General features: G+C 44.9%; 3 protein-coding genes across 3 annotated transcripts in view; 1 reads left to right on the top strand and 2 right to left on the bottom strand.

The window, feature by feature from the left end:
- Window positions 1-100: 100 nt before the first annotated feature.
- TOMM6 (translocase of outer mitochondrial membrane 6) lies at window positions 101-1,497 on the top strand. Its single transcript, XM_058554412.1, has 3 exons — window positions 101-393; window positions 848-952; window positions 1,182-1,497. Exons 1-2 carry the CDS (start codon window positions 266-268, stop codon window positions 942-944), a joined length of 225 nt encoding a protein of 74 aa, XP_058410395.1. The 5' UTR covers window positions 101-265; the 3' UTR covers window positions 945-952; window positions 1,182-1,497.
- A 2,999-nt stretch (window positions 1,498-4,496) lies between these two features.
- On the bottom strand, window positions 4,497-16,378 carry USP49 (ubiquitin specific peptidase 49). The gene is made up of 5 exons (XM_058554393.1): window positions 15,041-16,378; window positions 13,197-13,401; window positions 9,665-9,773; window positions 8,901-9,106; window positions 4,497-7,943 (listed from the first exon to the last, which is right to left on the bottom strand). The coding sequence occupies exons 1-5, from the start codon at window positions 16,376-16,378 to the stop codon at window positions 7,753-7,755; spliced, it is 2,049 nt and encodes a 682-aa protein (XP_058410376.1). The 3' UTR covers window positions 4,497-7,752.
- MED20 (mediator complex subunit 20) overlaps window positions 16,363-16,496 on the bottom strand; it is a 93,975-nt gene continuing 93,841 nt past the window's right edge. The window contains exon 5 of the mRNA XM_058554410.1: window positions 16,363-16,406. Within this exon, the coding sequence (XP_058410393.1) occupies window positions 16,371-16,406 (36 nt within the window). The 3' untranslated portion in view covers window positions 16,363-16,370. The remainder of the gene's footprint in view (window positions 16,407-16,496) is intronic.

The raw sequence follows: 16,496 nt of genomic DNA, 5'->3' as shown, positions 1-16,496 counted from the left end.
GTGACCGGCTTGGCGAGCCGAGGGCCTGGAGGGAGCCGGAGGTGGAACGGGACTAGGGGACGGTAGAGCGGGGCCGTGCTCCTCCCCTTGCAGAGTCGTGTACGCGCAGCCCGAGTTCTCCCTCGATCCTGGGCGTCGGACCAAGCTCGGTCAACGGCCCCCCCTGCAGGCCGGCGCTGGCGGAAGTGGGGGACTGGAAGTTGCGTGAATCTCCGGCGCCGACTCGGTGCGTCCTGAGAGGCCTTGCGGAGCCCGCAGTGGTACTATGGCTTCCAGTGGCGTCGGCGTGAGCGCTGCCGGCTCGGCGAATGCGACTCCCGAAATTCCGGACAGCGTGGGAGACTGGCTTCGGGGCGTCTACCGCTTCGCCACCGACAGGAATGATTTCCGGAGGTAACCGAGGCCGGGGGCTGGGTCCCTGCCGTATTTCCCTTTGTCGAGGCTGGCGCCTCCGGGATTTTTACACCGCCAGCCTCTTGGCCTCTTAATGGCTCTGGTTGTGCTTTGCTGAGGTCCTGGGCCGGACAGCCCCCGGGCTATGTCTAGATAATCTCACCCTGACCCGGCGGGGAGGGGAGTGCTTTTCGGCCCTGGACAAGTGCTGGATCGGCCTTTGTATTTGATCCTGCTCTTCGGAGACACAGAAGCCAGCTCTAAATAACCATGTGGGTCTTGGGCAACCTACCATATAACGATCAACGCTCCTGCACTTCTGGAACGGTGTTTTTGCCTCCAGGGGGTTTTTCTGGGGTGGTGATGGGAAATCTTTTTTCCCCCAGTACCTTTCGCTAGCCAAAGACAGGTGACTCAGTGACCACAGGGTTAATGGAATACATTCTTTTTCTAGGAACTTGATCCTCAATTTGGGACTTTTTGCTGCAGGAGTTTGGCTGGCCAGGAATTTGAGTGACATTGACCTGATGGCACCTCAGCCAGGGGTGTAGCCAGATAGGTAAGCACTTAACCACTGCTCTGCTTGTCCTAGGAGTCCTAGAGGCTGGGAGAAGCACTAACTTATATCATCTATTCACAAAATATAGGAAAGAGACTTGACAAAACCCTTGGGAATCTCCTAGTTAAATGTGTTTCCAGATGTTGCAAGGGACTTGAATCTCTTACCAGTTCCCCTCCAGTGCTTTTACATTTCTAATGCCACCTGTTGTCCTGTCATCTGATTGCAGACACATGGAACCCCTGTGCTGTACTTGAACCTTCCAAAAACAGATCGTCCAATCTGTGACCATCACAAGACTTGCCCTGATGGCAGCTGAAGTTTGATTCAGAGGGGCACCATCTGTTCCCTGCCTGATTTCCTTTTCTTCACTGGGTCCACTCAGAACTCCATTCTCTGGTCAGCAGTCAGGCTTCAGCTAAAGTTCTGTTCTGAAAAGTTCTGTTCCTAAGTTTCTGCAGGGGGTGATCTTTTTGCTCTTGTCTTAGGGCATAACCTAATGGTATTTTAATAAATATTTGAAATAAAGACTGCACACAAAGACAGCCATTTTATTCTTTTAATGAGAAACTTCGGCTTACAAAAACAAGGTGTAAAAAGTCAAGATTTACAAAAAATCATAAAAACATGATTTATATTTCACACTCAAAAGAGAGAGGAACAAGGCCCAAACATGGATTGTAACAGAAGTGGTTTGCTTCATAATAAAAGAAAGACACGAAACTGTAGCCACCATACATTGACATTAACATAGGATGAAGCTTATTCTGGAGGAATTTCCATTTTTGAGCAGTACTAGGAGAAGAAGCTATTTGGTGTTGCATAGCATTTTAATGTACCAGGTGGGTTTTCCAGGCACCAGGGAGGCAGTGTTGCTGTAATAGAGTGAGATTTTTTTTGGTGGAAAGAGGGCAGTGATGTGCAGATGGAGGCAAGACATAAGTAAGCCTAGGCAGTGGCACTAAAGTGACACTGCTTGAGGAAGCTGCTTCCTTCACAAGGAAATAGACGTTTTCTGACCCTAAAATTCATGGTAGTGGGACTATCCAGGAGTTTGGGGTTCTTTGGAAATGGAATATGTAAGGAACTGGCATGGAAAGACTCATGTAGGTTTAGAAAGATGTGGAGATAGAGACAGGTTCCCCTTGGCAATTTTTTTCTAGTTGATTTACTTCTACTTGTTTTTCCTGCATTTTTAAAAATACTGCTTTTCAGTGCCAAGTCTCCTGTGGAACTGGTATGAGATTAAAGGACATGAATTGAAAAGGAGGGTCAGTATAAATGCACCACAGTGGCCTAATTGTTACAGTTGGCAGATGTTGTTGCTAGCGATCTGCTCACTAAAGGTAAACAGGACAGAATAGTCCTTCTTGACCTTGCCAGCATAAATCTTGTTAAGAAAGCTGAGAATTCGATTTATAGATATAAAAGCACCATTCTAAAAAGCACCATTCTCTTGTGAGTATTAATCAGGTAGGTCTCATCTGTTAGGAGGAAGGAGTTGGAGCTTGTGTGAATTCAGGCCTGTGGCTTGCTTAACATGAAACCAAGATCCTTTAGGAGTCTACACTGGGACCACAGATGATCTGACAGGTTTATATCTTACCAGGTGTTAAGATGAGGAAAGTTCACATACATGAGAGCCAGGCTTAGGTTTGAAGTCATCACCCTCCAACTGGTGACCAGGAAGGAAACTTTTAGGCCGTAGCATAGATTCTAAGCCCCTTCAGACCTGCATCAGACCCTGCTAATACAAGAAATACCAGCACTTCCTGTTCTTTATAGGAAGGAAACTTACATCCTTGAAGTCTGCTACCCAATCTACTCATAATTGTAAATAATTCTATTTGGTAAAAATTTTCAAAGTTGAAAATCAAAATCCAGCAAAAATTAAGACATGGCAGCTTCCAAAAGCATAATTCAAATTTCACTCAAAATTTAATGTTTTAGCTTCAAGTAATAGTGTTTACTGTTGGTTGGTTTATAAAGCCATAATGCTGGTAAAGTTAAGTCTCATTTAAACTGGCTTAATTCCTCAAAGTGATAGGAATTTAGCAAATAAAGCAACCAAATCTACAATTTCCAAAAATATTGCTAATTATTCTGTAAATGAAAGTGTTGGCTTTCACCATTCTAACACATAACATTCTCCCCAAGGGAAGCCAGTTTTACATTCTGTCAGTTTTCAGGCTAGTTAACACAGTGCTATGAAAATCTCTTACACTACCTACTTAGATTTTAAATGGAAACATGCCAGCAGAATTAAGTATGGAAAAGAGTCCACAAAAAGGAGGATTTGCCTTAATGCTATAGTAGCTATGGTGTATTTAGAGCAATGTGTGGGTTGAACGACTACACAGTGGTTAAAGTCAAAGCCTTAGACCAAGAGAATGGTTAATTTAAATGTGGAAGATAGAAACTAGACCCAGAGTCATATTCAGAAGGCGCTTTTCAGCTTTAGTGCTGACTTCAAAAAAGAATCTGAACCACCAGGGAGATGCATACTTACCCGGTAAAAAGCTAAGTGGCTATGGGAGGTTTTACGCCAAAGATACAACCTCCTTACCTAATTAGGCCAGTAACTAGGCTGAGGGACACAATTATCAAATGTGCTCTGAGTGGTGAGCTTTTTAAACACCCTTTGGTGAAGTCCCATGAGCTCAGTGGAAACTTTAAGGTCAGAGTAAAAGGAACATGCTGTAAACAGTCTTGCAGGTGAGCAAACGGGGTCTTATCCCCTTTCACAGCCACTCAACACCACAGCAGTCAGCACATGCTGCGGAAAGGGGCTGGGGGCTGTGACAAGTTCTTTGAGCCTTCTCTTTTGCATATTACACAGTGTACTGGCTTGCCTTACAATCTAAAGGTTCACATATAGGGATTGTGTTCTATACTGCTTCCTGAAATTTTGTGCAAAAGAACTTCAAAATTAATGAAGGTACCACTTCAGGAGGAACCGGTTTTGACTTCTACCATAAGTTGCCCAGCATTAGAAAAACTAAAAGGCCTTTCCTGAATGTTTGTGCTCTCCCAACCAGCTGGAAAAGCAACCCTTCCACTCATAAGATGTAACCCCAGATAGGGATGTAGCATATGTTTAGGAAGGGGTAGCCCTCCCAGCCTGATTTGAAAAGGCCTGAGTTAATGTTTGGAACATAAAAGGGATGGTGAAAAAGAATGGGGCAGAGTCTGACTGAAAAGCAGCCATTTGATGAATAATCACAAATACAAAGATTTTGGACATTACAGTACAATTTCAGAACTTGCTGGTAAGAATAATTTGCTTTCACACACAAGAGATATGAAATGCTTTAAAAAAAGTCTGATACCAAATGTCCTTTACACTATACAGACCCATTTGCCATTTGAAATGACAAGAAGGAATCCCTTCCCTTAATCTTTTCAATCCCATGCAAACCATAATTGGGTACAAGGCACCAAATTTTATGAATTGTATAAAATTAGTTCACAAAGCTTTATCAGTAAGTAAAACAAACTCCATTTCTCCCTCCCTGCCTGCCCACCCATATCCCACCCCCCACCCCCAACCAAGTTTTCATTCTGCACTACTGTCGACCTCTCTGGGGCTTATGCTGGGGCCTGGCTGGGGCCATGCCCCACGGCCAGCCAACCCACCTCATCAGTTCTTGCACTTGGATGGAATGGTAAGCATAGCCAGAGTAGGGAACTCATACAATCATTGACTCGAGAAGCCTTGCCATTAAAAACAAAAATAAACTCTGCTATTGAGTCCATAGGACACATTAACACTTCTACAGTTTCCAATTTTATTCATGACATTTTAAGAGACATCTGGAAATTCGTTACAGTGTGGCGCTGCCCCCCTCAGCCTCAGGGGGCTGGGTCTAAGCTGGTAAGAGCTCTGCCCACCATTTAATAAGAGCTTCAGTTCCTGGCTGTTGAGGGCATTCCTAATTTTTTTTACACTAGCATGGATGCTCACGTCAGGCAACCACAAGTATGAGGGTCAAGCTAGACTGAGGTAAAAATCCTTTTTGAGGGCCAGGGTGCATTCATCTTGGCTGGTTACAGCAGAAAGTAAACACACCAGCCAACTGCAAAGGGTTCCTGGAACAGGACTCTAACTACTTGTCTGGGAGAGAAGCAGGCCCGTAAGGTTCAGTTAGGAGATCCTGGGTGTGATTTGGCAGCATCTAGTGAACTTCTACCTGGTTCTTATTTTCTTCTCTTTAGAATGTTTCAATCTAAAGTAAGACGCAACTAAGAAATTCATCTACTTCCAATATGTAAATAAATTAAAGGCAAAGAGACACTTCCCTCACAACAGCCATTGGCTTATGCAGCAGGGAACTCTCTTAATAAAAATCTCCATAAATACTAACTTTTCAACAGCGTCTAGTGCTGCTGCCTCTGGGTACCTGAGGTGTCTGTGACTGCAGGGGCACCTTCAAGAGTGTGCAGCTTAGTGAGGACTCTGATATTGATTTTTATTCCAACTCATTTTAAACAATTTTATTAATTTGATACATGGGTGCTCAACTAAGTTAAGCACTTATTTTACAAAGTCCTTAATCTGCTTAATAATCCTTATAATATTTGGTATAGAACTATTTTTTAAAATTAAATTTGAAGATCTTTAATTTTTCATTAAATTTTTTTTAAAGTATTTCCCCCTGGATAGCCTGAGGGATGAAGTAGATGCTCTATTAGTTCTCCATTTGTAAGTTCTCTTTTCCTAGAATAATAAATATAGCAATCAATGAAAGATGACGCACAGTTTATATTTTCCTTTCCTTTTTACTCTCCTTGGTTTTTTTGAGTTAATGGGCTTTTCTGTTGCCACAGAAAGTCATCACCAATCACGTTGACTTAAAAATGTGGATCTAGAGAGCACAGCTTCACATCAGAGCCTCTGGCAGCATGGGCAGCTATGACACTTTAAAACAGTGTCCAGGAGAGTGTGAGCCCCGGTCAAGCTTGTACAAAGAAGCCTGCAGTAGACAATATAAACCAAACAGCATAAAAAATGCCATACGCTATCGCTTCCAAATAAAAGCTAAATATTACAGAAACCTCACAGTGTTGGAAAAAGCAAGTTTAATTTAAAATATAGTCACTCCCCCTTCCTTATCAGGGTGAGCCATTTTCTGTCTGAATTTCCTCCATGTCTCAGTGCTATCTGGCAGGTCCTACGGGAGAGTTCATCTCAAAAGCGGTCAACAGGAGATGCTACAGATCTGCTTGGGAAATGTGGCTCGTCAACATCACTAAAGCTATGACCCTTAATCTTTAGCCTCTTTTCCCAACTTCCCACCCCTCCCCAAACTCCCTTCCACATCTACTCCCTTCAAGTGACAACTGTACTTCTACCTGAATTGAAATATTGTTATGATATACTCAGTCAAAAGATGAGCATTCATAGTGACAGGCTGAGGCCGACTGCAGCAACCCCGACAATGAGAGTTATGGTTTGCATTCACTGTTACTGGCGAGTCTAAGTGAAGGATTGAGAAGGGAAATTCAGTAGTGCCCAATGGGGAGGAGGGTTTTCATTGGGACAATTTCATTCCACTTAGAAACTGACCCAGTTTTAAAAGAAAGATATATTTTACTAGCACTGGAGTAAAGGACAGGGCACTCTTGCTGTTCTCTGATGGACTGAGTGTGGTTGGGTAAAGAAACACTAGGGATTTTCAGATTTGGGAGGAAATAGGCCAGGGCCATCAGCAATAAACTGCTCAGAAATATAAAGGGCAGATTCCTAAGCCGTAGGAAAGCAAAAGCTCCCAAACCTGTGGTGAACAAGAATATTCTAGCCCTCCAGGTGCAAGAAAGAAGCTACAGGCTAAAAAAAGCTGCATGCTGCACCAAGATGAGAATGGGTGATAGGCATTCACATAAGCCCTAGACCACCGGCTATCCCTGCCCACCCTCAACTGAGTTCTGAGAAAGCCTCAGACAGCTGACCTAAAGACCAATTTAAACCAAACCCTAGACCTTGACCTGACCTGAACCAGGGATAGAACTGGGTAGCCAGGAGTGCCCTTAGGCTCAAGCTTGCAACAAAGAACATGTCATGTACCAGTTTATTGCTTCCCCATCTGAACTGCTCCTTCCTTAGAATGCAGGGATGTTCGTGCCGGTCTCAGAAGACGTGGAATGATTAAATGACAGCAGCAGCCAGGGAGGGTCTGACACGTGAAAAACCTCCCATTTTACACAGGGCAATTTGCTTCTTGCATCTCATTCCACTCTTCAACCGCTATCCCCTAAAAAAGGAAGTCTGCAAGTTTTCAACCCTTGAGGGTTACTTCCTTTGTAGGAACAAATCCTTAGACTTCACCTCCCGCCTTGGAACCAATCCCATCCAGCAAGCTGCCAGCCCAGGGCCCCTCCTCACGTGCTCTGTCCAGGGCTTCTCACATCAGGAGGGTTCTTCTGGAGCTGTAAGCAGGTCCTGATTAGCAGGGGAATCACAGAATGGAAAGAAAACATGGCTGCTCTCCTGGCTGGTATAATCAATTTACACCCTTTTTCTTCCACCCAGACCCCTCTATATTCAAAAGCAACTGGTGAGAGAATCTTCATAGAAATTACTCCTTTTGATTTGTTTTATCAAAGGAGAGAATTTCCAAATGCATTCAAAAGAGACTACAAATTTTATGATAGAACACGAGTCACCTGGCACCTTCTGCTCTAGACCCAGTGAGGCAAACCTAGTAATCTGTTCCTGCAGTAAACCTTATTTCCTATAAGAGGAAAGATGTATGGACACCAATAGTTTAAAAGCAAGCCAGTCCTTGATACGTGCCTCCCATTCAGGGGAAGGTCCGTGGTCTGCCCTCATCGTTGTTGCTGGACTGCACCTGAGCTTGGAGTTGGGTTTCTGAGATTCTTGCATTGCCCTGAACTGTTCTTTGAGTGTAAAAAAGGATGTAGGCTTGAGTTTTGCACACTTCCTCGACACTGCATACATTCAGCTTTGAGTCATTGCAGTGGACCCAAAAACCTAGGAAACCAAAGGAAAGAGAGAAAATGACTACCCAACTTATATTTCCAGTCAGCAGGCAAAACCAGGAGATGAAGAAAGGGACAGAGGAGTTCTGAATAGAGCTAACCCTTGATTATTGGTGGTGGGAGAAGAGACAGTAAATGAAACCAAGAGACTCCTGTAACCACTGGCTTTGACCCCACCAAACTCCACAATACTGCTTACAATACTGACTGACTGTAATTTTTGTCCTCATTTTATTCAGGCTTTTTCATTGCCCATTAGGGCCTTCTACAAAGACAGCCAGGAGACTGGGGGCTAAGAGATGGAAAGAGGAGGAGGAGAAGAGGGGAAATGTAAACAGTGATAAAGGAAAATTTAGAAGGAATAAAAAATTATTTGTGCATAGGCTCCCCCTGGCTGCCCCAAGGGCTGAGGGGTTAAGATCGGGACACCACTGAAGACATCCGCAGCCCACCCGCCTCAGTTCAGTAGCTGGGAGGCTCCCTGGGAGAGGGCCTTGTATCCCCACCTCCCCCATGGTGAGGAAGGTAGCAAGGACGTAGTAAGGGCTCAGTAAATGTCCTCAGCTTTAGTATGAGCTGAGGCTAGTGAGATTCCTACACCATCTCCATGGGGTCAGATAGGTCATGTCGTTTCTGCATAACCAGGAAGGGAACTGAGGTCTGCAGCAGAAGTATTAATAATAACGATAATCTCAGACATAATTGAGCATTATGTGCCAGGTACCATGCTAAGCACTTTCACATGTGTCAGTTCCTGACAATTCTTGGAACAATCTTATGTTGTTACTTAGTGATATATCCAAAATTTGAATACAACTTTCATAATTCTTTCCACTGGAGTTTAATGTATGTAATATCCCCTTATAGATGAAATAAAAGGAAAGCAATGAAATGTGGACAAACCAACCCTTTTCCGTGTCCCCCACCCCACAGAGTAAAGCGCACGCACCTCCCTCTGTGTTGTAGCAATAGGCTGTGTAGTGTCCTGAGCCAAACCCTTTCCCGTGATGCATGACCACTGCGGAGAGATCATAGGCAAAGGTCTCTTTGTCAAGAGAGGAGAGCATGTCCCTGCAGCAGTAAGGTTCCATGGTTAATACCTGGTCAAAGACGACATGGACCCCAATCTTCTCTCGATGATTACGGCCAGACCACCTAGAACATGGATATAAACGTCTTACTAGTCAAAAATGGCATATGTGATCATAGGTAGAGGTAGGTAAAACAGGGAACTGAGAAAACCTTCTGGCTTTGGTTTTCACATCACTAAAACAGTGGTGACCAATGTCCACAGGTTTCCTGTGAATGTTCCATGATGTATCCTGAAACTAGAAATTTCTATAAACAAGCAATTCAGGCAATAATCTTTTTGTAGTTTTACTGCCTGCCCTTCTTTTCACAGATTATCTCATACTTTATTCTGAAGATGACTCTATATAAGCCCAAGCGAGGCTAGAAAATCTTCAAGCACAGATACCCGGTGGAAGCCAGCCAATTACACAGGGCCACAAGTGCAGAAGCCCAGTTCTGCAGGGCCCCAACATCAACCTGCCTCACTGGGCGTGAAGCACTTAACCTCAATGGAATATGCAACGTGTCTGGGGAACAGGCTTCCCCTCCCAACACCAAAGAAGACATTTGCCCTCACCAAAGCCTTTGAAGCAGCTATTCCCATAGCTCACAGCCACATGGGATGCCCCAGAGCAAGCTCACCTGAATCTTTTAAGGTGCAGCCGGAGGACCTGAGGTAGTCTGTAGATCATTAACTGCTTTCTAGCTTCACTCAGAACAAGGGGTTTTGGATTGGATTTTCGTCGTTTGCCTATATGGTTTAGGAAGGTATAAGACATAGGTTGTGAGGAGTCTCATTTTTTCCCAGCTATGGCAGAGACAATGATTTGCCACTCAATATGCATTCTCCTTATTTCTCAGTATTTGAACCACAATTTTATTGGGGGCAGCAATGTGACTCTCTGTAAGACTGCATTTTCCAGGCTCACATGCCCGCGTGGTGTAGTCATGGAAGTTCTAGCTGAGATTAAAGCAATGATTGTTTGGCTCTTTTGGGATGGCTGCTTAAAGAAGGCTGACTTAGTTGTAAGGTGCATCCTTTGTCCTTCCCACTGTTTGCAACTACTGCAATTCCTCTTGGACCATGCGCTAACCTTGAGGATGGAAGCCTTGAACTAGGGCAGTAAAGCTGAAAGATGGAAGGAGCTTGGGTCTCCGATGACCATGCAGCCACCATGCCAACCCTGAATATCCTTCAGGCTTCTTTTATATAAAGAAAAAAAAATTATATCTCATTTTAAGTCACTATTATTTGAGTTGACTTACAAGCAACCAAACCTAATCCTCATACACCCACTTTCAAACTTTTGCCATCAGCAGTTTCTAAAACTGGTATGGGTTTAGGATGGTACACTCCTGATGTCATGGATTTATTAATGGAATATAATGGAAGATCACAGCAACCACGTGCACATAGATGCATATGTTAGGGTTCTATGCCTTTACGTATGGGCTTATCACTTAAATTATGATGTACCATAACATAACTTAAAAAGCTTTTTGTTTTCTTCAGAGAGGCCTAATTCTGTTGCCTGTTCACAGCTGATTGTATGCTATTGGATAAGATATTCAAAACTCTGAACCTCAGTTTTCTCTCCTGTAAAATGGGGAATAATGCACATATTTCAGGTTTGGGAAAAAGGTAGAAGGACACAGGATTACTAAAGGACAAAGTATTTAAACAGATTTTTTTCAGCAGATTTGCTTGTGGCATATACAAATATTTAGAAAAGAAACTTTGGTTTTATATTTTTATGCTGTACCTATGTTTCTTGGATAAAAGCATACTGCTGGACATGCAGGACAAGGCTGAAAGGCCAGACTTGGCCAGACTTACCCAGTCCAAAGTAGAACCAGTGCTCAGACTCCCGATTTTGTTTCTAAAACTATTGAATTGTATGGGAAATGCATTTCTAAATTCTAGTAAATATACAATGGAAATAAAGTTCTCAATTTCCAACAGAAGCCTTCTCTATAACCACTTACTGATGACTGCTTTGTTATTATATTAATTAAATCGGTGAATGGATGGGAATGTAAAATTAGTTAGTGGTGCCTGCTAATTGTCTTTGAGTTGTTGATATCCTGGTCTCAGTGTCTGAAGAGCTGGGCATCTGATACCAAGTCCTGTCTGTACCATTCGTGCAAGGTAGCAGATTACGCCAGATGACGTATCACAGAGCTTTCTGTGACAATGGGATGTGGAGCTGTTGCTTCTCATGATAGACTGCAGTAGCATGAGCGTGTCATAGCTTTTACTAGGGCTAGCAGGTATGATATGTGGGGGCATGAACAGAAAGAGAATTCAGAGAGGTCCCTGGCCTTATTTTACATTCCTTTTCACCAGCAGATTCTGACAACTATTGCAGCTCTGCCTGGGAACCCTGGCAGTGACTGCCACTCTCAGCAGAGGGAGTATGTGAGCTAAGATGAAGACAATATAGAATCCGGCTTTGTTTCCCTAAAATGAAATTCACAAAGAAAAAGAAATTACTGATTCAATAGAGATTGATCAGTTCTGTCTCCATTTGATTAAGCTGGCCACACAGGGAGGTAGGAGACTGATAGTTTTGAAACTTCACAAGCAGCAATCAATGCATCTCATCCCTTCACCATAGCCTTCCTTCTTTCTATTATTTGAACTTGCGTAGAGAAATCCTAAGAAATTATCACCTCTGGCAACCAGAAAAACAATCCTTTCTTGCAAAAATAAATAAAAGTACTTCTTGCCTAATCTATCATGTCTGAGAGGGATGGAGTTAAAGCTGTTAAGGTACTTCTGTTCCTTACAAGTAAGAAGCTTTATGAACCACTATTTAAACAAACAAACAGATCTTGCTCTTACAATTTAAGTCACTGCCTTTATATCTCAATATGGAACAGGACTGGTGAGTCTACAGTTAACCAAGTATAGCATTTCAAATTTTGTTTTAAAATGGCAAAATAATATCAAGTATGGCTTTTCATTTTTGTCCTGATTCTTCAGAGAGAACAGGTTTCCCACAACTTATATTTTAAAATACCATATGCAAATATATTAAGAAGATTAATATATTTTTGTTTTTGTTCCCAAAACTGTAGTCCAAACTATTATATGGCTGCAGATTGATTTCTAGATCTCTGCACAATCCACTAATTTTAGTTTCCAAATCTTTATATGCCAAAAAATCCACACATGAGCTTCCAAGTATTTGCTCTGCATTTCCTCTGTACATGCTGGGTCAGCAAAAGCATTAAGTGTTAGTGTGGCAAGATGCCCACAGAACCATATGGAAAGAGTTCCACTTTAAAATTAAAGCCATGAGAGAGAAATACTTCCTTACGACCCCCTCCGAGATTCCAACCTTTCAGGCATGTGAAGAAACAAACAAATGGAGAAGGTAACTATGAAGCTGCCATGGAGCAAGGCACCTATGACTTGCTTTCTTGTTCTCATTGAACTGATCTTGAGCATCACTTCTGGCAGATTTAAATCTACAAATTCAGTACAAAAGTACACTTTTCTGACACCATAGCCCTCAAACAGGCTATGCTACCTGAATTTAGATTAAATAAAAACTGTCAGACTCTATATTAATGAGTTTTTAGCAGGACGCCCGTAGCACCATGAAGCTAAGTACTCACATTCTTAGAGACCCCATTTCAGGATCCACACTTTCAAATGCTTCCTAAGATAACAACTAATGTCAATCACAGCAGGAGTAAAAGGAAGCACAACTCCTAGGTTTTGTTTTTTTTGTTTGTTTTTTTTTTTTGTGAGGAAGATTAGCTCTGAGCTAACATCTGCTGCCAATCCTCCTCTTTTTGCTGAGGAATATTGGCCCTGGGCTAATATCCGTGCCTGTCTTTCTCTACTTTTTATATGTGGGACGCCTGCCACAGCATGGCTTGATAAGCGGTGCATAGGTCTGTGCCCGGGATCCGAACCTGCGAACCCAGGGCCATCGAAGCGGAGTGCGCAAACTTAACCACTATGCCACCGGGCCGGCCCCATGTTTTGTTTTTTAATATATAATGTCCATATGCTTGTTTTCAGTAAAATGGGAGAAAGAAATCTTTAAAAGATGCTTTAGAACCACTCAATACTATCAGTATTAATTTTGACTGAAGAGGAAAAAAGAAGCACCTTCAACTGACATTCCAGTTGCACACCTCCCCTCTCCCCGGCACTCACTGTTACACTGGTCACAAGCGTAGATTCTCCCTTCCAGGGCCTCTGTCTCTGTGAACTTGGCCAGCATCTCAGTGAGCAGGCACTCTGTCTGATTCAAAGGGACAAACCCCTTTTCTATGCAGTGATAGCGTTCAGGGAATTCCAGGGACAGATCCCAAAAGGGCTCAATGGTATTGGATTTGTAATTGCATGATACACACGTGACCTAGAATGAAAAGATTGATTTAACAGGTTATGTAACTTCCATGCTTACCACATACATTTTTCCTCACTTTATACAAGACAAATAACTTGATCAAAACTAAGTGTATAATTTTCAAAAAAAACTTAATTGTAATACTAAAATAATAAACATAACTTTAAGAGAATTAGAGCATATTAATTCTGGCATGTATTTCTAACTGTGATGCTAGCTGGAACTGGAAAACCATGCAGCACAGAGATTATTACCTACCTCTTTCTCTCTTCTCTCCCAAAGCATGCAATACCACTCAATGCTACAGGAGTACAGACTGCAAGTTACCATGGAATCCGTCTGAAATGGAGAATTTGCAGATTCCTGTCTGCTTCTCTCACCCTCACACTCCATCCTCCTCCAGACTTTGCTCCTTCCATCCAGTCCAACTTGCCTCTTTTTGCCCTTGTTCCTTGGGCACCCTACACTGATCCCTGGGTTCACAGAGCCTCAAAGTACCTTAAGACTAGACCTCCTCTCCCACTATAACCTTCCCAGATGCTCCTTTCTTCCCATGGACCCTCGGGGTAGAGGAAGTGCCCAGAAATACTTCCCTTTTACATGCTAAAAAACAAAAGCCTAAATAAACTTGCTCTTCCCATCCTACTCATCATTCTTTTAAAATCCTAAATACTGAGACACAAAACCTAAACCTCAGTAGCATAATACAGAGGTTTTACCTGAATCTCTCTTTCTTTTTTTTTTGTGAGGAAGATCAGCACTGAGCTAACATCCAGGCTAATCCTCCTTTTTGCTGAGGAACACCAGCTCTGAGCTAACATCTATTGCCAATCCTCCTCCTTTTTTCCCCCAAAGCCCCAGGAGATAGTTGTATGTCATAGTTGCACATCCTTCTAGTTGCTGTATGTGGGACGCGGCCTCAGCATGGCTGGAGAAGTGGTGCGTCGGTGCGCGCCCGCGATCCGAACCCGGGCCGCCAGCAGCTGAGCGCACACACAACCGCTAAGCCACGGGGCCGGCCCTTACCTGAATCTCTTAAGTCGCCCCCCTTTTTAACTCTAAAAATTCTCTTTCTACATGTTCTCACAAAGCCTTATTTATGAGACTTTGCTTATGTCTCTACATGGCTAAAAACCCAGGAAATGAAAGGTAATGGGGAGCATGAGGGAGGCTTGCTTAGGCCCTTGGCATCCTCCTAGCCACCTCCCTTCCTTGTATGTAACAAATGCCTAGGAAGGAAGAATACTCTTTCAAACTACCATGGAACCAGGGTTACAGGCAAACTTGAATTTCCTAAAATTGATCAAAGGATGGCATGCCAACAATGGGTACTTAATTGTAACAATGAGAATATTATATTACCCACAACGGCATTAAAGGTAAAGACATTCACTGAAAATGAAGCGATATGGCACGTTAAACTAAAAATCTGCCCGGAAAGACAGGAGGCAGGTTCACCAAAAACGTCATCACAATGTACGCTACAATGAAAGGTACAATGGCCATCCTCAATTACTATTCATAATGACAGCAAATGCTGGCTACCGTAGTGAGTCCAACAAGCACTCACGGGAAGCCCCAACTCTAACATACAAGCCTCCCTCCAAGGTGGTGGGCAGAGTTGGGGTTAGGGTGGGCACACACCTACCTGACTGAGTAGCTGCCCGTGAAATATGGTATTCACCACCTTTAAGACCTGTTTGGTGAGCTTCCTCTGGGAGAAGGGGATGAGGATCCGGTGCGTGGTGCCCTCGGACTCGAGTTCCTGCTGCACTTTGTGCAACAGCTCGCAGAGAAACTCCTGCGCGTCCTGCTGGTCGTAGCCGCGGAAGGCGGGGATCAGGCTCCACACCGAGTGAAGCATGGCGAAGGGCGACACCAGGGCCCACTTCCCAGACCACATGACTCGGAAGAGGGTGTGCAGTTCGTGACAGAGGGAAATGTGCTTCGAGCTCGGCTCCTTGTTCTGGATGAGTTCTAGGCTCCTGCTGATGGAGGCCCCGCCGTTCAAGCAGAGGCCCTCCCGCTCGCACGACTCAGCCCTGTCGCTCCTCGGAGACAGCTCGGTGGCCGAGGTGCTGGCCGGCCGGCCCGACAGTGGAGCCTTCCCGTTGGCGGTTTTGGGAAACAGGTGTTCCGTTTTGGAAGGGTCGAGGTTCAGAAAACACTCTCGGAACTTCTGGAGGTGGCTGAGCACCTGGAGGATGGAGTTCATGTAGCAGGTGTTGCCCAGGTTGCGCAGGCCCGTGACGCCCGGCGCCACCGCGGGCGCGCGGCGCGGCTTGAGACGGCCCCCGGCGGGCGCGCGCGGCGAGGCGGGGCGCGGGGCCGGGGCGCGGGGCGCGTGCAGCAGCAGCCGCGCGCTCTTGCGCGGAGGAGCGCTGGCCAGCTCCTCCAGCAGCCGCCGCTTCACCTCGCGCCGCCGCTGCCGCGCCTCCTCCTTCTTGCGCTCCAGCGCCTCCTCCTGCCGCCGCTGCTCCAGCTTCGCCTGGCCGCGGGAGCTCTTCTCGAACCAGAGCCGCAGGGTTTTGGCCAGCAGGCGCTGGCGCCGGTACCACAGAGCCGTGAGCATCTGCGGCTGTCCCTGAGGGGCGCGCTGCGGCGGGACCGTGTCCTCACCCGAGGCCATGGACCGCAGCGTCCGCCCGCGCCTCACCGGCAGGTCCTGCTTCTGGCCCCTGACGGCCAAAAGGGAGCTTCTCAGCAGCTTCAGGTCACCCTCCGGGTTATCATTGAGTACATAATCCTTGCACAGGTAACAGAACACGTAGAGATCCCGGACCTCCATGGCTAGGGGGTGTCCAGTCTCCTCAAAGTGTTTAAGGGCGTGATCCTCAATGTACCGGCCGCAGGCCACGTGGGAGCACTTGAGACAAGCCCACACGGACTCGGTGGTGGTGCACTCCCTGCAGCACCACTTCTGAGGGTTCAGGATGGAGTGGTCCTGGGCGAGCCGCAACCGCCCTACATGTTTGCATCTATCCATGTCTTATGGAAGTCTCCACTCTTTCAACCTGACACGACAGAGCCCCCAAAGAGAGAGAGAAACCTTTTAGCAAAATATTTTCCTAAAAAAGGCTTGCAACTGGCATTTTCAACTCAAT

Source organism: Diceros bicornis, chromosome 14 (assembly GCF_020826845.1).
Source record: "Diceros bicornis minor isolate mBicDic1 chromosome 14, mDicBic1.mat.cur, whole genome shotgun sequence".
Lineage (NCBI taxonomy): Eukaryota > Metazoa > Chordata > Mammalia > Perissodactyla > Rhinocerotidae > Diceros > Diceros bicornis.
Note: the sequence above shows the minus strand (reverse complement) of the source record. Positions and strands in the feature narration are given on the sequence as shown.